The 19,604-nt window shown below is 40.6% G+C and overlaps 1 protein-coding gene across 1 annotated transcript; it reads left to right on the top strand.

Moving 5' to 3' along the window:
- The first annotated feature begins 246 nt into the window (after positions 1–246).
- LOC144499716 (ras-related protein Rab-39A) lies at positions 247–18,559 on the top strand. The gene is made up of 2 exons (XM_078222051.1): positions 247–461; positions 17,701–18,559. Exons 1-2 carry the CDS (start codon positions 247–249, stop codon positions 18,125–18,127), a joined length of 642 nt encoding a protein of 213 aa, XP_078078177.1. The 3' UTR covers positions 18,128–18,559.
- Positions 18,560–19,604: the final 1,045 nt, after the last annotated feature.

Raw genomic sequence — 19,604 nt, forward strand, 5'->3', positions numbered from 1 at the left:
GAGTTTGCAGCATTGCAAAGGGGGCTGAGCCAGGGAGAGGAGGAAGGTGCAGGCAGGCACACACTGCTGCATTCAGTTTGGGGCAGCATTGTGTGGGTTTTATAGATATTTTTTTGTTTTGCAGGTTGACATTCAGATGTATGTTTTAGTTTAATTTGAGGCAGTGAATTGACTGAGACCTTGTGAAAAGGGAGAGAGAGGGATAGGGAGAGTGGGGAGGGAGGGAAAGGAGGATAAAGTTATGTCATGGAAGCTATTTGGATCTATCAGTTCCGTCTGATAGTGATCGGGGACTCGACGGTGGGCAAGTCCTGCCTCCTGCGGAGATTCACCGACGGAAAATTCAACGACGTGTCCGACCCCACGGTCGGGGTGGATTTCTTCGCCAGGCTGGTGGAGATCGAGCCGGGAAAGAGGATCAAGTTGCAGCTGTGGGACACGGCGGGGCAGGAGAGGTTCAGGTGCGCCGCGCTGCCCATCTTCCGGCTCCTGCTGGCTGGGGGTGGGAGGGGGAGCTATATTGGGGTGGGAGCTACATTGGGGTGGGGGGTGAATTAGCCCCGGTTGCTGCTGAGCTCTGCTCCAGACAGAGATGTCCTAGATTTGCAACAGCTCCCCAACATCAGGCTAAATGATACAACTTTTGAAGAGAGCATCCTTTTATTTTTGCTCTTGTTTTGTGTGGAATCCAGGTTTGCCAAAAGTGTACTTGTTCTGTTTTTTTTAAAAAAAAATAGATTTCAGGTTTCCCTGGGGCTGGGGGTTTATGTTTTAGTTTGCCTGTGTAGGTGTGCTTATGTGGGGGTTTATATTTTAGTTTGCTGGTGTGTATGTATGTTTATGTGGAGGTTTGTTTTAGTTTGCCTGTGTGTGTGTTTATGTGCGCACACACACACACACACAAACTGGGTTTTTGGAACTGCGACAGCCTCCTGTCATTTGTCAGAGGGTGAGACACGACATAACCTTCGATTTTAACATCAACTAAGTTCACAAAAGTATTTTCAACTAATTAACTGTGTGGGCCAATATTTGGATTGCTAATGGGAGGGAGTTCAGTGTGCAGATGGAAGGTAAATTCCTGATCACTGCAGCTTGAGACTTGTTGATTGTGACAAGCTATTGCAACCATATGGCACAGGGAATCCTAAATACCCAGGCAATTATAGAAGATTTATGATTGTGGTATTCCGGACTATTGCAACAGGTTTAGTTTCTAGATGTGGCCTGGTTGAAAAACATTGCAGTAAACAGGAGTAGGCCATTCAGTTCCTTAAGTCCGTTCAATAAGATCACAGTTGATCTGTACCCTAACCATTTGTCCATCTTGGCTTTTAATCCCAGCACTTTGGTTTTAGTAGCAGCAGATCTGATTAGTGAAATTTTACAGTAGAGTATGGATGATTCTTAACATGGTGACCATACTTCCTTTCAAACAAGCTCAGGTTCATGAAATGACATTTCTGATAATTTTAGAGGAAATGCTTGTGTGGTAATTGAATCACATTTACTAAAATTGCTGGTATGAATTCAGTTTAATATAGAGGAATTACAGAATAGTATGTTGAATCTCTAAATGATCTTTGCTTTCATTTGTTCAGTTGTAAACTGCTATTCCATGCTCACTTGCCCAAAATGTATTTCTTTGTGCTTATCCATATTAAATTGCATCTGCCCGTCACCTATCAACCCATTCTACGAACCTGTCTGTGTCTTCATAACTATGTTTACAGTTCTTCTCACTGTTTACCAATCCTTCTACTTTGCATTATTAGCCAATATCAAGATTGTGCTCCATACACTTCCAATTCATCCACCCATCCACAAAAGTGGTCCCTCAACTGACTCTGTTATACACCACTGCCATTTCTTCTCTGGTCTGATAAGCACTATAGCATTAATTGCCCATCCCTAGTTGCTGTTGAGTAGGTATTAGACTGTAGCATGCCCAAATAGTGAAGATATTCTGTAGGTACTGCTAGGGAGGAAGTTCCAGGATTTTGACCCAGTGACGATAAATAAAAAGTATTTTATGCCAAAGTTTGAATGGTGTGCAACTTGGAGGACAACAAGACAGTTATGTGTTTGATCTTATAAGTGGGGAAGATTGTGAATTTGGGAGTTACTGCCAGTGAAACTCAGCAAGTTGTTGCAGTGCATCCTGTCGATAATTCACATGGCAGCCACATTTTTCTGGAGATGGATGTTAAATAGGACGATGGGCTGCTAATTGGGTGGTTTGCCCTGGATGGTGTTGATTTTCTTGTATGATTATATCTGCACCCATCCAGGCAAGTGCAGAGTATTTCATCACACTCCTGACATCCATAGTAGACATGATGTGGAGATGCCGGCGTTGGACTGGGGTAAGCACAGTAAGAAGTCTCTCAACACCAGGTTAAAGTCCAACAGGTTTATTTGGTAGCACATGGACTTTAACCTGGTGTTGTGAGACTTCTTACTATCCATAATAGATGCAGGGGTTGACTTTGGTGAGTTGGGACATCAGCCACTTGCATGGAATACTATACTTCTGAACTAGTCTAGTAGCCATGGCATTTATGTGGTTGGGCATATTGAGTTTCTTCTGGTCAATGATGACCAGGATGTTCCTGGTAGGGGATTTGATGGTAATGCCATTCAGTGCCAAGGAGAGGTGAGACAGTCATTGCCTGGTACTTGTGTGGTACATATGTTACTTGTCACTTTATCAATTCAAGCCTGGATGTTATCCAGGTTTTTCTGTATGATGGACTTGGGCAGTTTATTTATGTGAGCAAATACAAATGAAGCTGAACACTGCAATTGTTAGAAAAACAGCCCATTTCTGCCCTTTTTAGGATGAGAAGGAAGGTGATTGAAGAAGCAACTTAAGTGCTGAGTGTGAACACTGCCTTCAGGAACTCTCACAGTGACATCTTGGAGCTGTGATGATTGGCTTCCAATAACCATAAGCATCCTTGCTCCAAGGATGACTGGTCACTGGAGAGTTTGGCCTTTGATCCCTGTTGACTATAGTTCTTTGACGCAACATTCTCGAGGAGTCAAAATAATTTTTCTCTGAAGGCTCTTATTGTGATTTTCTCAAAGGGCTCCCTTTGATTTTTGGGGGCTACTTTCTGGTTTGCGGGGGCTCCTTAGATCTAAAAGTTTAAGTTAGAAACTGAACTGTTCTCAAAGCAGAAATTTGCAAGTTCATTCTATGCTTCCATTAAAGGATGCAAAGGAAACAGGAGGTTCAGCGCTGGGCGGGTGGCCAAGTGCCCAACAAGAAAATTGTTTTCTTCATTCACCACCACTTCATCGTCCTCCTGCAGTGGCTGATAATTAAAGCAAGCCCAAGTCCTGGAAGGGTGGACTCTTCTGTATTTGCTGGACTCCCAGCTTTTTCTTAACATTAAAATATTTTTTAAAAGCACCTGCACAGTGACAGCCAGAACAAGTTTGCATAAAGGTCAACACTTCTATAGCAGAATCATTTTAAAGAAAGATCTAAGGGAAATAGAAAAAAACTAGATTTCCCCCCATAGTATATTTTCTCTCTTACTCCAGATCAATTACTCTTAAACTTTACTCAAATAATTGGAAAGAGTTTAACTTTTTTGTTTCGTTATTGTTGTTCCAGCAGTAGTTTGCAGATTTGAAAGCCAGGCCCAGGAGGAGGGTATTCGAAAAAAAATTTTTTTTTAAAAACAAGCATTAGTAAATCATATACATAAATAAAATAAGCTGTTAAATGTGGAAGTGAGCAATACTGCCTGTTACCCATGCAACCCTCATCTCACCTTGAGAGGCCTCCATCTGTGCCACCTCCCCCTCCCCCGCTCTTTTTGCTTGCTCACTCATACTTCTTGTCAGAGCTGGAGCCATTTTACCCGCACTGGATCTGTCACTAAGTTGGCCTCATCCTGTCCTGTCTCCCATACCTCAGCTCCAACTCCCCAATCACAGGTTCCCTCCCTTCCACCCTTGCTGCTCCTCTAAGAACAGGTCCTCGCCCATTCTGTGTCTCGTGCTCCTTGCATTTCCAATCAATCTCTGCATGTTTTCCTATTTTCAACAAGTTACCTACGCCTTTAATTGTTTGGCCCTGGACTATAGAGAGGCTGTAATGTAAAATAATATTGTACGAGGACGACCGTTTTTGAATTTTTTCACTCCATCTGTGCTGATTTGTAGGCTACTTAGGACATTTCAAAGAAAAATACGCTCATTTTCCCCATGTATTTTAAACCCTGACATTCTGTATAAACTACCTTGATATCAAGGGTAGTTCATTTACCTCACTTCTGGAATTCAGCTCCAGGGCTGGAGCCCAGTGGTCTTGCCCAAAGGTTTATTCTATACATTCTGAAAACTTCTGAGTTTATTTACTCTTTGCGTTGGATTAACCTCTCTCTATTACCTATTTTCCTTAAACAGCGCAAATCCCATTTCCAAGGAGGTTTGAAAGATTGTAGGAAGAGCTATAGCTATCTCTTTTCTAACTTTCAGTCGCTTAGGAATAATGTCATTAGGACCTGGAGACTTATCCATTGATTTTACCTTTATTTTTTCTGAACTTATTCTTTTTTGGCAGTTATCTGTATTAACTGTTCCATGTTACCCTCAAAGACTCCTACTTCCGCTATTACTTATAAAAACTGATGTAAAATATTTATTTACTACTTTTGTCCTTTACCCAAATGGATTCCTTTCATTTTTGACTATTCTGAAACTGGGTACTTATGTACTTTTTACGTCCTTATGTAAGCCTCTACTTTCTTTTGGTTGTCTGTTGGTCTTTTTTCATATTTTATCTCTTCTAATTTCCCTTTTTATCTCTCTACTATTTTCTAATCTTGATTATCTCCCATGTCATTCTATCTTTATCATATTTTGAGTTTTATTTTAGTTTTGTGCGTCCCCTTTTTACCTTATAAACATATATTTATTTTGTATTCTTATGCATCTCCTATTTAACGATTTCCACATGCCCTTCTGATTAGGACCAGAGTTCCTTCCCCTTATCTTGTGATTTTACAACTATGTTGTGGTTACTATTTTGCAATTGCAATTCTGCTTTTTTCACATGAGTCATTTATCCCACATTATTCCCCAGAACTAAATCAAGCAATTCCTTTCTCCTTGTTGGATTTGAAATAATCCGATGCAGGAAATAATTCTGGGGGCATTCTGACCACAATCATTGCTTTCATTCCCAAATGTCTTGATTGATGGCAAAGTCAGCTGATCAGCCTTGTACTTGAACACATCTTGAACTCGCTGCAGATTTATGCTTCTTTCTCATTGCCACTGTTTGGTGAACTGTACTGCATGCCCAAGAATTGCACCATGAACATACTTTTAAAAATGCTCTCGTAACAACACCAGATACCTTGTTTGCCCTCATCTGCCTCAAAATATTGATTCTTTGTTATGAGTTGACTAACTCAAAAAAATGGCCAGATCTTAGGTAATAATTGAAAGTTTTCCGCCCAAGGAGTAACAACACTGTGTAAATAACCAGATGTCAGTAGTTACCATCCACAGAAAATTGGTATTCATTATTTGAATAGGTCTTAACCTCAGTTTTCAGACCCCAAAACAGGGTCCTATTATAAAGATAAACTTTGTGTGTATATAAGAGAGAGAAAACAATTTATAAATATAAAACAACATATGTAAACCGAAGACAAACTGATCAAAATGCTTACATTACAGTTAATATCAATGACGGGGTCTAGTGTTAAGCTGCTCCTGATTCTGTACTCCAGCATGCCACAGAAGAATTCAATTTATTGTCTATGCAGAAATTCATTTTGGGTACATTGCCATTTATTTAAAAATTGCATACAACTAAATAGTAAGACTAAAAAGAAAATTGCCCTATCACACAAGTCTAATTTTGATTGAAATATATTAAAAGCTATTCCAAAACATTAAAATGATCAGTCACTGAGTCCTATCATGAGTGCACACACTCACCCATTCATTAAACTCCTGTTAAGAATTGTTAGAGATGGGTACAAATGGGTTCAAGAACTGATCTGTCCTGCAATTAGGGTATCGCAGCCTTTTCCTTGAATGCATCCAACTCTCATACAAGACACTCTATCAGCATTCTTTGCACACACGTTTTGTCAAGAAAGATCTGATCATCAAATATCCTTCCTGATTCAATCTCTGTACCCTTAAAAAGTTTATTTTCCTAAGACCAGGGCCCAACAGAGAAAACTGGGAGGTCACAGGCTCATTGGCCAAGTAGCCTACCAATCTGCATGGTCAGTTTCCAAAGCAGGAAGACCATCCCGATTCTCAGCCAATGATTGCTGTCGTTCGGAACGACAGCAATCATTGGCCACATAGGATGATTCAGATTCCCCAGTCCCACCTTTCAGACTGCAAGAAACTACAAAGGGTTGTGAATGAAGCCCAGTCCATCACTCAAACCAGCCTCCCATCCATTGACTCTGTCTACACTTCCCACTGCCTTGGCAAAGCAAACAGCATAATTAAGGACCCCACGCACCCCGGACATTCTCTCTTGCGCCTTCTTCTGTCGGGAAAAAGATACAAAAGTCTAGGATCACGTAACAACTGACTCAAAAATAACTTCTTCCCTGCTGCCGTCAGACTTTTGAATGGACCTACCTCACATTAAGTTGATCTTTCTCTACACCCTAGCTATGACTGTAACACTACATTCTGCACTCTCCTTTCCTCTTTTATGTACAGTATGCTTTGTCTGTATAATGCGCAAGACACAATACTTTTCACTGTATGCTAATACATGTGACAATAATAAATCAAATCATATCTTTCTTGCTTGACTCGTGTGTGTTCTGTTTTGTTGATGCTTTCTTCATTTCAGACGTGATCGGGGCAGTTGAAGCAGAAGGTAAAATAAACCCGTGTCTGCACTTATCTCTAGAAAACCATTCCCAACCTCTGTCCTCTCAATGGCATGTTTCCTTCCCCATCTTCCTGACCTGACCACCTCTCCCTTTGATGGCATGGCCCCATCTCTTATCGTGTCCATCAGTATTGGCACTTTTCATCACAGTGAGTGCTCTGGCTGAGGTAGTTTAATCAGTCTGTTTTCTAATCTTCAAGACTTCGTTTAGCTTCAGTTAATTAACTTCAGTTAAAACTTCCTCTTGTCCAAGGGGGAAAAAACTTTACTTCATTGCTAAATTGACCCAAGTGACAGGGGGATTCACAAGGTAAATATGTGGGGTTGCGGGAATATGGCCTGGGTGGGATTGTGGTCGGTGCAAACTCGATGGACCGAATGGCAGCCTCCTGCACTGTAGGGATTCTATGATTCTATTCTATTCTATTGCTGTCAGTGCTTCCTGGAGTTCTGGTATTGGGTCTCTAAGATTAACTGAGGTGATGAGGGGGGGCCCAGAAACAGGAGAAGCACCAGAATCCATGATTTCTCTTCTTGGCCGTGTCTAAGACAATATCAGGAGAGACATCCAAACAGTATAGGATTTTCAACTACACCCATGTACAGGCTTTTTTCTAAAGTCTATAACTAGTTCTTTCATCTTTCGCTCAATTTAAGAAAATTATCATTTTACAAACTTTCCCATCGAGTTCCTGCACTTTACTTCATTATTCCTGATTAGGTGCACAAGTACTGTATCAGCGTGAGCGTTATGCCATTGTGCTCTGATTGGCAATCATTTGTGTAGAGGATGAAGGGCAAGATGCAGTACACATGAGATCCAGCGTTCAGGATGAAAATCCCACACTTTAAAGACAATACACGAAGCACGAAATGAAGTCTGTTAGCTTTTAACTTCAATCCTGTTTTCTCACCACAATTTTAATCTGATATTTACTGTGAACTTTCAGTTTCCTTCTCCTAAATCTGTTCCTATTGTTTGCAGAGTTAATAAAGTAATTTTACATAACTGCTTTATAGGGTTGAATCTTCTGTACATCAGAGTTTTCAGCACTCCGGGCCATTTTTGGGTCTTGACCCTGTTTGCTGCAGGAGCGCACCTCCTAAGATAATGCAAATTCATTCCTCAGGTTGGATGGATTGCCCCTTAGTGTCCAAAGTTGTGTAGGTTAGGTGGATTAACCGCAGCATTGCGGGATAGGGCAGGGGAGTGGACCTGGGTAAGATGCTCTTTCAGAGAGTCAGTGCAGACTCGATGGCCCAAATGGTCTCCTTTTGCACTGTAGGGATTCTATGGTTTTATAAGATGCACCTAATTAAGAGACCAGCTCCAGCACCGTCTTCCATTTATGGACAGTGAGCCAGATGTAGAGGCAAGAAAAATGAGTCGGTGGCTAAGACTGCAATGTAGACTGACAGCCTTTGCTGTGCATTCAGCGAGCGTGTTGCTGGTTTGTGTGGAATAGGACGGCTGGACAAAATGGAGCAGCTGGAGCCAGCAGTGTCACTTTGTCACTGCTAGCACTATTTCTTACTGCATTTTCCAGGTGATTTGAAGGAAATTTCAAGCCCCTGCCTGCAGAAGACCTCGGGCTTGCCAATTTGACCCATGGCAGCAGAGTTAATTAATTTGCCATGGTGCTCCAACCTCCTGCTTTATCTGCCTCCTGTTACCAGACAAGTTGCAGACACAGCTGGGGCCCTGAGAGATGCTGGTAAAATCTGTCATACTGGAAAATTGCTGCTAATTGGTTACTGATGAGCCTTAATGACTCCCTGTTGCTGCCAGGAGGGCTGTCATCGCCACACTGAAGAAGCACCACTGGGGAAAAGTGCACGGCTGCAGGAATAACTTGGTGTGCTGACACAACCTCTTTTTCCACTATTTTCCTGCTTCCTGGCTAGAAATGTGCTCTGATTCCCTGGGGAAATGTGCTCTGATTCCCTGGGGAAATGTGCTCTGATTCCCTGGGGAAATGTGCTCTGATTCCCTGGGGAAATGTGCTCTGATTCCCTGGGGAAATGTGCTCTGATTCCCTGGGGAAATGTGCTCTGATTCCCTGGGGAAATGTGCTCTGATTCCCTGGGGAAATGTGCTCTGATTCCCAATAGCCTGTTTTCTAAGAAAATGCTAAAACAAACTCATTGACCTCTTGCACAATTTTTTGACTTCCCCTTTGTTAAACAATGGAAGGGAGGCACTGACACAGTAGACAAGGAAGGGAACTCGTACAAAGTCTTATGAATTGTTGCACTGTCTTTCTCACTGCTGCAAATTCCAAACCATCTTTGCGCCTCTCGTATTGTCCTTTGAGATCATAGAATCCCTACAGTACAGAAAGAGGCCATTCAGCCCATCGAGTCTGTACCGAGCACACCGCACCAGGCCCTATTCCCCTAACCCCACACATTTACCCCGCTAATTCCTCTGACACAAGGGTCAATTTAGCATGGCCAATCAACCTAACCTGCACATCTTTGGACTGTGGGAGGAAACCCACAGAGACACGGGGGGGGGAAAAAGTACAAGCTTCAAGTGATCAGAGGCTGGAATTGAAGCTGGGTCCCTGGCACTGTGAGGCAGCAGTGTTAACCACTGTGCCACCTTGCCACCCAAAAATTATATATGCTTCAAAGCAAACTAATGTAGCTTGTTGGTCAATAATCTTATCTTGAAATTACTGTTTTTTTTCTTCTCCTGTTTCTAACTGTTTTTGCTTTTCTTTCCCTTTTTAACTCATTCATTAAATACTTAATCCTGTGCAACAGTGCTTTGGTCAATGAGGCATGATGTGTTACAGCAGTCTGAGTCCTGCACTTCTGGAGAATACCATTCAACTACTTACACTTGTTCTTAAGATCAGTTCTTTTTGTTGTGGACAAAGTTCTGACTAAAGTAAGCAATCCTTCTCTTATGGCAGACCTAATCCTGTCCTTTCTGAGTTTGCTGTAAAAGTGCTTCTTGACTACTTTCTCCAGTAACACACTCAGTGCAGGTTCATCAACATGCCTTGTACAATATTGAACAACATAATCCTCTAATTTATTCATTATTCAAATATCAAAGAATAACAACTTTATGCTTCCACTGTATGCATCACTTCAAATCAGGGCTGACCAGTCTCAGCTGCCACTAGCTTGCCAAGCTGTTGGATAAGTCTCTTTTTTGAGATAGAATTCATTTAAATAGAATTAATGCAACCCGATGGATGATCCTTGCACTGTGAAACTGTGATAGGATCCTTTGTAAGCACTGCCACTCTGGCATCTTTTTCATTCTTCCTGTAGCCAGGCAAATTTCCGGTCCAGTTCAATTTGAGCAATAAGTCGATATTTGCTAATGCTTCTGACTTTCCAATACTGTTTAGAATGCCTCATGCATTGCAGGTGTCACAGTGGATTAGAAGATATATGAATGGAAGGTTAATTATTACGGTGGCACAGTGGTTAGCACTGCTGCCTCGGTTCAATTCCCAGCTTGGGTCACTGTCTGTGCGGAGTTTGCACATTCTCCCCATGTCTGCGCAGGTTTCCTCCGGGTGTTTCGGTTTCCTCCCACAGTCTGAAAGACGTGCTGGTTAGATGCATTCACCATGCTAAATTCTCCCTCCGTGTACCTGAACAGGTGCTGGAGTTTGGCAACTAGGGGATTTTTGATTTGATTTATTATTGTCACATGTATTAACACACAGTGAAAAGTATCGTTTCTTGCGCACAATAGACAAAGCATACCGTTCATAGAGAAGGAAAGGAGAGAGTGCAGAATGTAGTGTTACAGTCATAGCTAGGGTCTAGAGAAAGATCAACTCATTGCGAGGTAGGTCCATTCAAAAATCTGACAGCAGCAGGGAAAAAGCTGTTCTTGAGTTGGTTGGTACGTGAGCTGAGACTTTGTCACAGTAACTTCATTGCAGTGTTAATGTAAGCCTACTTGTGACACTAATAAATAAACTTTTAATTAGGTGGTTGGGGTTAAAGCACATGTTGAGTCTAAGTTTTTTTTTGTTTTCTGTACCAAAACTAACCTCGATTTGGCTTTATACTTGTACTTGGTACTCGAGTTTAGAATCAGGTTTGAGAACAGATAAATTCTACTTTGAGCATAAAAAGTCGCCTAATTGCTCCAAGAGGGATGTCCAAGCTTTGCGCTTCTGGGCTGTAAAGGTGTTTAACAACGTGCCTTGGGGTTAGTATAAATCAATGTTTCTATTAATCTGCATATATTTTATTTGGTGATATTAATGAACTGATTTAGGATTTAATGAGAAAACACCAAAACATTGCTGGAGAAGTCATTTATCTTAAACAGATTGGTAGATAAAGTGAGAAACGCTCTGTCTGATAATTCATTTAGTTTATTGGCAAAATACTCCTTAAACACCCATACAGAGAAGCATAATAAGGTGGCTTCGCCAAGCTTGTTTATGCCACAGGGTCTCAAAGATAGCAATAGATCTCCTTTTTACAAAGTAGAAATGTGGCATCTCTCTTGTATCATTCTCTTTATTGAATTCTTCCTGCTCGATGCAACACTAGCCGATGTTTTATGACCACCCAGTTGTTCGAACTGAAGCCCTGTAGCCTTATGCACCATTTTGCTGCTTCCTATCATTGCTTTTCCTGAGCTATGGCTTTGTTGTAAACCATCTTTTAATACATGCTGTCATAGCAGCATATTGCTTTCTTATAATGCAACAATATGCTGCTCTTTCACTACTCGAATGAAAAGGGCACATTTTTAAAAAGTGTTTGTCTTAATTCTTGAACTTTGATAATGATCCACCTAGATTATTTACGTGTACTGTAAAAATAGGGACCATGTCCTTGGTTCTGACATTCATAGGAACATTGGCTGGGATTTTCTGACCCCGCCCAGGACTGTGAATTTCTGGTACTGGCGAAAGGCAATGGACTTTAGACTGGCTCTCCAAATTTTCCATTCCAGCCTGCGGCAGGACTGGAAAATTCCAGCCAGAGATTTGCAACCCGGATGGAGGCCTTTGGGGCCCATTGTGACCTTACTGGCCAAAAAAGAGCCATCCAGCTTAATCCCCCTTCCAATATTTAGTCTAAAGCCTGTAGGTCATAGCCACATTTTTAAAATGCGATGAAAATTTCTGCCTCTGCCACCCTTTTAGGCAGTGAGTTCCAGAACCCCACCAGCCTCTGGCTGGAAAAAATGTTCCTCAACTCTCCACTAATCCTTCTACCAATTAATATTGCCCTTTTCTAATGTTATGAGCATTATGGAGATGAAAAATAACAGATTTTGAGAACATGCTTTTCAATTAATTCTGTCTGCATTGCTGTTCTGACCTTGTTTAAAATAAACATAGGCTAAAAATGTACAGAATCCTTTTGCAATACCTACACTGAATTTCAGACTAGACATAAAGCATAAGAAATAAAAGCACAGATTTCATTCAATTGTCTGAGCTTTGTGGTCTGGGGTGGCATTTGGTTTGTAGGAAACATTATTGACAAAAAATGCCCAATTGGACCTGAATATCTGGTGTGGGGTATAACATGAAGTCATTGTGCTGCTGCCCAAGATTAATTCCCATCCTATTGTGTTTTGGTCAAGTTACCAGTGGATGCATTATCCCAACAAGGAATTGATGCCTTTAGGAGGAGATTGGAGAAAATTGTGAAGAGGGGGAAGATGTCTTTGTTCTAAGCTATGGTCAAAAATGCTTTCAAACAAGTCCCATTTATGCTAGCTTTTGTCTCATGTTCAACCAAATGAATGTGACCATTGCTTGACCGTATAGGGACGGGCCTAATCCTGTGTTTGCATTAAATTCACACACATGTTTTCTTTATCGGAGAAAATAAATTGTGATCAAGAGCAAAAGCGCTGCTTGTTTTCTTTTGCTACCTCCCTAGCTTAGAAATGCACAATGCCAACTGTAATAAAGAGTTGCACAGACAGCAAATTAGTGATCTGGATGTTATTTTAGAACCTAGACAACAATTCTACATGGTATTTAGGGAAGTCCTCACTGTTTTATTTTAGGTACTTTACATGAGGGAAAAAGGAACCAACTGCTAGTCATCTGCTTAGATGTACGTAAGAGATGGGAAGGCCCAAAATGAGAGGGAACGATGAGTTTTTTTTAAAGTATGTGAACTCTATTATCTACTATAATCGAGAATCCTATCTTCCATTTTCATGAAGAACAGAAACTGGTGAATAATCCTCAGTTTTTGTTAGAATAAAGGCAAGTACAATATCAATGGTATAGAATTGTAGAATGGTTACAGCACAGGAGGAGGCTATTCAGCCTCTAGTGTCCTTGCAAGAGCATGCAGCTAGTCCAATCCTCCATCCTTTCCCTGTGGCTGGGTTTTTGTTTCCTCTTCAGGTACTTATATGATTTTCTTTTGAAAGCCATGAATGATTTGGCTCCACCACACCTGCAGGAGTTGGGGGTAGTGTGTTAAAGTGGATTGGGGACTGGCTATCCGACAGGAAGCAAAGAGTCGGAATAAATGGGTGTTTTTCCGGTTGGAGGAAGGTAACTAGTGGCGTGCCGCAGGGATCGGTACTCGGGCCGCAACTATTTACCATTTATATAGATGATCTGGAGGAGGGGACGGAGTGTAGGGTAACGAAGTTTGCAGACGACACAAAGATAAGTGGAAAAGTGAATCGTGTGGAGGACGGAGAAGATCTGCAGAGAGATTTGGACAGGCTGAGTGAGTGGGCGAGGATATGACAAATGGAGTATAACGTTGATAAATGCAAGGTTATACACTTTGGAGGAAATAATAACAAATGGGATTACTATCTCAATGGAAACAAATTAAAACATGCTACTGTGCAAAGGGACCTGGGGGTCCTTGTGCATGAGACGCAAAAGCCCAGTCTGCAGGTACAACAGGTGATCAAGAAGGCAAATGGGATGTTGGCCTATATTGCGAGGGGGATAGAATATAAAAGCAGGGATGTCTTGATGCACCTGTACAGGGCATTGGTGAGGCCGCAGCTGGAATACTGTGTGCAGTATTGGTCCCCTTATATGAGGAAGGATATATTGGCATTGGAGGGAGTGCAGAGAAGGTTCACCAGGTTGATACCGGAGATGAGGGGTTTGGATTATGAGGAGAGGCTGAGGAGATTGGGTTTGTACTCGTTGGAGTTTAGAAGGATGAGGGGGGATCTTATGGAGACTTATAAGATAATGCGGGGGCTGGATAGGGTGGAGGCGGAGAGATTCTTTCCACTTAGTAAGGAAGTTAAAACTAGAGGACACAGCCTCAAAATAAAGGGGGGTCGGTTTAAGACAGAGTTGAGGAGGAACTTCTTCTCCCAGAGGGTGGTGAATCTCTGGAATTCTCTGCCCACTGAGGTGGTGGAGGCTACCTCGCTGAATATGTTTAAAGCGCGGATGGATGGATTCCTGATCGGTAAGGGAATTAAGGGTTATGGGGATCAGGCGGGTAAGTGGTACTGATCCACGTCAGATCAGCCATGATCTTATTGAATGGCGGAGCAGGCTCGAGGGGCTAGATGGCCTACTCCTGCTCCTATTTCTTATGTTCTTATGTTCTTATTCCAGATCTTAATCACTCACTGCATAAATAGGTATTTCCTCACATTGTGGTTGTTTATTTTGCCAGTCACCTTGTATCAATATCCTCTGGCTCTCGACCCATCTGTCATCGGAAGCAGTTTCTCTCTATCTACTTTATCTGGACCCTCATGATTTTGAATATTTCTATCAAATCTTTCAGCCTTGTCTTCTCTCAAGAAAAACCCATAACTGAAGCCTTCATCCCCGAAATTGTTATCATTAATTGTTTCTACACGCTCTCTTAAAGCCTTCCTAAAATATGGAACCCAGGATTGGAAAAAATACCACAGTTGAGATTGAACCGGTGTCTTATAAAGATTCAGGATAACCTCCTTGTCTTTGTATTCCATGTTTCTGTTTATAAAGCCCAGGATCCTTTATGCCCTTTTAAATTACTTTCTTTACCTGCCCTGCCAATTCCAACAATTTGTCTATTATATAAATATGTATAAATTAAACTAAAAACAGAAAATGCTGGACAAACTCAGCAGGTCTGGCAGGGCAAGAAACAGAGTTAATGTTCCAAGCGCATATAACTCTTCTACAGAACTGAAGACAGATAAAAATATAATGAATTATATTGTCAGAGAGGGGTTGGGTTGAACAGATGGTTAGAATTGGTTGGAGTTATGGAGAGATTGACAAAGACGTCATGAACATAAGAAACGGGGGTGTTAATGGTGGCATTAAGGACTGAAGAAGTGCTAACAGTGGCAAAATAGGTAAGATAACAGAATGTGCTAATAGGATAATAAAGGTCAGTGCTCAGTGAAAGCAAAACTGAAAAACAAGACAGATAGCCGTGTAGGATAGGGATGGGATTGCAGCGGGACAATCCAAGGTAACCAAAAGGGAGTCAAGATGGAGATGGGAGTCAATCTAAAGTTGTTGAACTCCGCTCAATTAGATTTTTCTTAGTCTGAGATTGATCTGTGACAGAAAGGAGATTGATCTTAGTTGGCAATGCCTTGAGGTGTTGTCTTGTGTGAAACTTTGTACTCTGAACATCCTGGCAGATGATCAGAAAAGGAGATACTGGAATGTGTATAGTTGGGAGTTTTCTTATTGAAGTTAATATGCTGTCTTTCACTGCAATTAATCATAAAAAAGTGTTAATAACCAGAACCTATTGAAACATTTAATGACACGATAAAAAGCCTGAATGCTCATTTTGAGGACAGTATTCCAAGGGTTGAGTAACAAATGCTTTAATCAACTATTGCATCATCTTGACAATCTAATTCAATAGAAATTTAGTTAAAAGTATGTTACAATTGGAAAAATGACTGATCAAATGAAATTTAATCGAGGGTTTCATTTGAACAGATGTTCCTAAGTGAAAAATTTTAATGGTTTCGCTTCTTTCGCCACCTGACTGAGCAGGATATGATATTCTCAGGGGAGTCCTGTATTTTTGTATCTGATACTTAAAAGTATTTTTAGTTTTAGTCAGTTGCTAATCTCGATGTTTTAAATTGACTTGAGGGGCTGCTTTGACTCAATTTTCCAAATTTGTATCCAAACTATTCTAATTTTTAAAAATTTGTTCGATGCTCCCTTTTTAAGTGTTGGCTTGACTTATTGTTATAAGTTAGATAACAGGGTTTTAAGACAGCAATTACGCAAATCTTTGCCCTGTTGGAAATTAACTTTTCCAAGCAGCGCCTTCATTATTAGACTATTACTGTGGTCTCTTGCATGAGGAAATTTTCACTGGCATGTTGTTGCAATTGCAATGTCAATCAAATGCCAATGAATGGTTACATATTTTTGAATCAATTGCCTGGGCAATCTTGCAAAGTCCTCCTCACCAACATTTTGGAGACTGGTGCCACAGACTGGCCAAACAACAGCCAGTCATACAAGCAGAATCATAGTTATTGCATTCCATCACCATCTCTGAGTTGATCCTGTCCTTGTTAGCAGGACAAATCCGCAATAAATGAGGGCACAATGATGCATACTTGGGTGGGAGCAGTTCTTTGAGTGCTTACATTGACAAGCCAGTTTAAGTTGCATGGCTTCAGAGAAGATCAAGGAAATCTCCTGCAGGTAATCACTGAGCTCCCCACTTCCTCAGTACTCTTCTGTATTTCATCTAACTTGGCGGAAGCTCAGGAAAGTGTTGGGTGGGGAACTTCAATGTTCCATACCAGCAATGGCTCACTCATAAAACAACTAACTAGGCCAAATTAGGAAGCCAGTAGCTGCCAGAGTAATGCTAATTAATTCAAGTGATGAGGTAACCAACTCAATGAAGTAACATAAATGAACTCAAGAAATCTACTTATCACAGACACAGCTGCCCATAATGGCTTCTGTGAAGCTATGATTCTATTGGTAGACCTGGTCATCTTGTAAAGGCAAAGATCCTGAAACTGGCGAATAATTATACAGGGCTATCTTTGTTAAAGACCCAAAAGCTGCAGGTTATCATTAGAGCTTAGCAGTTTGACAACCAAAGAGAGTTAACCTGTGACAGAAATGCCTGAATAAATGGGTAAAATTCAGAAATATTTAGGACATTAGACTTTAGAATTGAGGGAATATATGTAGGCTAACAGCTAGTTTTATCCAGAAGCCTTCATACATAGAATGGGCAGCACTAGCCTTAGAACGAGGCATTACCTCATTTGTATTATCTATCAGGTATTACAGGGCCGCTTTCCTTTTATGGAAATAAAGATGTTTAATTGCTTTATTCACTAGCAAAATAAATTTAGGGAAGATTAATGCTAACAAAAGTTGGTACTATAGCCATTATCTATTAAGGTGAAAGTCATTAACTCTGCAATGTACATATCGTCTTGTATTACAGGTTACATGGTTCTTTAATAAATTTGTAAATAAGTTAGCAAAGTATAACGTCTCTTTTTTTTGGAAGCAGTTTTAAGAACCCACCTCTCTTGTACATTCTGGAAGTGGGAAGATACAAAATCTCTATGTAAACCAGACAAAAGAGTTGTAGGCACTTCCGAAAACTGGATAAAGAGATTCCTTTTATTGAGATCATATTGAGTTTTTGCACTTTTTTTTAAACAAGACACTTTCAGCATTAGTTGCTGTTCGCATTTTCTTTTTGCTGGGGGCACGTTACCATGAAACTTTATGTTGTCAGGTTATAAAGATCTAAGTAAAATATTAGCACTAAAATTATTTTTAAAGTACTTGATCATTGATTTTCAAGAGGAAAATTGTTTCTGACACTTTTTTTTTTCCCGTTCTTAGGTCCATAACACGTTCCTACTACCGTAATTCAGTTGGTGGGCTTCTTGTGTTTGATATCACAAATCGTAGATCTTTTGAACATGTGCGTGACTGGTTGGAAGAAGCCAAAATGCATGTCCAGCCATACCGAATCATATTTCTACTTGTCGGACACAAATGTGACTTGGCAACCCAAAGGAAAGTTTCGAAGGAGGAGGCGGAGAAACTTGCAGCTGTATCTGGTATGAAATACATAGAGACTTCTGCAAAAGATTCTACAAATGTGGAGGAGTCCTTCACTGTTCTAACCCGAGAGATATACGAGCTGCTCAAAAAAGGCAACATATCCATCCAGGAAGGGTGGGAAGGTGTTAAGAGTGGTGTGGTTCCTAATGTTGTTCATTCTTCTGAGGAAGCTGTGAAGCCTGGAAGACGGTGCTTTTGCTAATCAAAGGGATAAAGAACTCTGTATTCCAAAGAGTTGCTTAATGTACTGTTCTTGGCCTTTTCTGCAAGCTTATCTGGAAACGTCAGCAAATCTACTAGGGCTTATCCTAGGTCTGGCATAGATTTGGTTAAAATATATTTTGTTGGAAAGTAAGTACCTCAGTTTGGCTACAAAGCTTCTCTAACATGAAATGCACCAATTTTATTTTATCAGAGCTGCAGAGTTTAATAGAGTGTATTTTTTGCACACTAAAATCAAGTTTTATTTTTGGGACTTGTTGCCTTACTGTAAGATTAGCCAATCTGTTAGAGAAACCGAAGAGTATAATTAAAGATTTAATGAAAGTGTATATTTGGTATGAGCCATTTGCCCAAAGCAATGATTTAAATAAGGTTTAATCAAATTCGGAAATGCTTGAATAGTTTCTGGGATGTGCAAAGCATTCTTGGCTTTAAATGACTAAATGTTTTAGAAGTAGAGGTTTGTTTGTTTTACGCAATTCCTTAATTCCATGTTTTTTAAATTAAACTCTATAAACTATGAATATTTTCCAACCTTTTGATTTGAACCTAGTTGCTGTCCTTGCAAGTTTAATGGGTGAAAAACTTGAAAACAATGAAGAGGGAAATGAAAACATTCTGCAATGAATGAGAACAGAATTGTACTGTTAACAGGCTCCAAAAAGTTTTACTGCTGCAATTTATCAATGTGTTGATGTCTGTGTTGCTGCAGGAGGACATTTATGGTTCAGGCAAGTTAGCAAACTAAATGTTTGGCTAATTGTATGCACAAAGATGTTGGTCATATATATATTTTTTGGTGAGACAACATTGTTTAATGCAAAAAAAGAAAATGCTGGGGAATCTCAGCAGGTCTGACAGCATCTGTGCAGAGAATAAAGCCAACTTGTGACCCTTCAGAGCCATCCTGACTCAAAACGTTGGCTCTCCACAAATGCAGTCAGACCTATTGAGATTTTCCAGCACTTTATGTTTTTGTTTCAGATTCCAGCATCCACAGTAATTTGCTTTCATCAACATGATTTAATGTTTGGTTAATAAATAGTAAATATGTACTGTGGCGTGGCATGGCATGTTGCTTTTTGGCTTGTAGGTTTTAATGTTACTGTTTAGAGTTACAAACTGCTGCCTTTTTATTTTGGAGAGAGACAAGGCTGCTGTGGCCATTGAACTTGATCCCTTCTATATTTGCACAGTGGAACATGTGCATTAAAAGCCGGAGTCATGAGTTCATATGAGCATATGAATAGGAATAGAAGTAGTCCATTCAGTCCATCAAGCCTGCTCTGCCATTCAATAAGATCATGACTGATCTGTTTGTGTTTCTAATTCCCTTCTACCCCCGATAACCTGAGATTAATTCTTGTCAGCCAAGGAAATCAATCTCTGCCTTAAAAATATTCCGTGACCTCTGAGGCAGAACACCTAGATCTCTCTGCTCCTTGACATTCTGTAAC

Source organism: Mustelus asterias, chromosome 10 (genome assembly GCF_964213995.1).
Source record: "Mustelus asterias chromosome 10, sMusAst1.hap1.1, whole genome shotgun sequence".
NCBI lineage: Eukaryota > Metazoa > Chordata > Chondrichthyes > Carcharhiniformes > Triakidae > Mustelus > Mustelus asterias.

Excerpts from the sequence above, each read along its gene's own strand:
- LOC144499716 (XM_078222051.1), top strand. The coding sequence starts at position 247 with ATGGAAGCTATTTGGATCTATCAGTTCCGTCTGATAGTGATCGGGGAC. Across the intron at positions 462-17,700 it reads GCGGGGCAGGAGAGGTTCAG|GTCCATAACACGTTCCTACT; the intron begins GTGCGCCGCGCT and ends TCCCGTTCTTAG.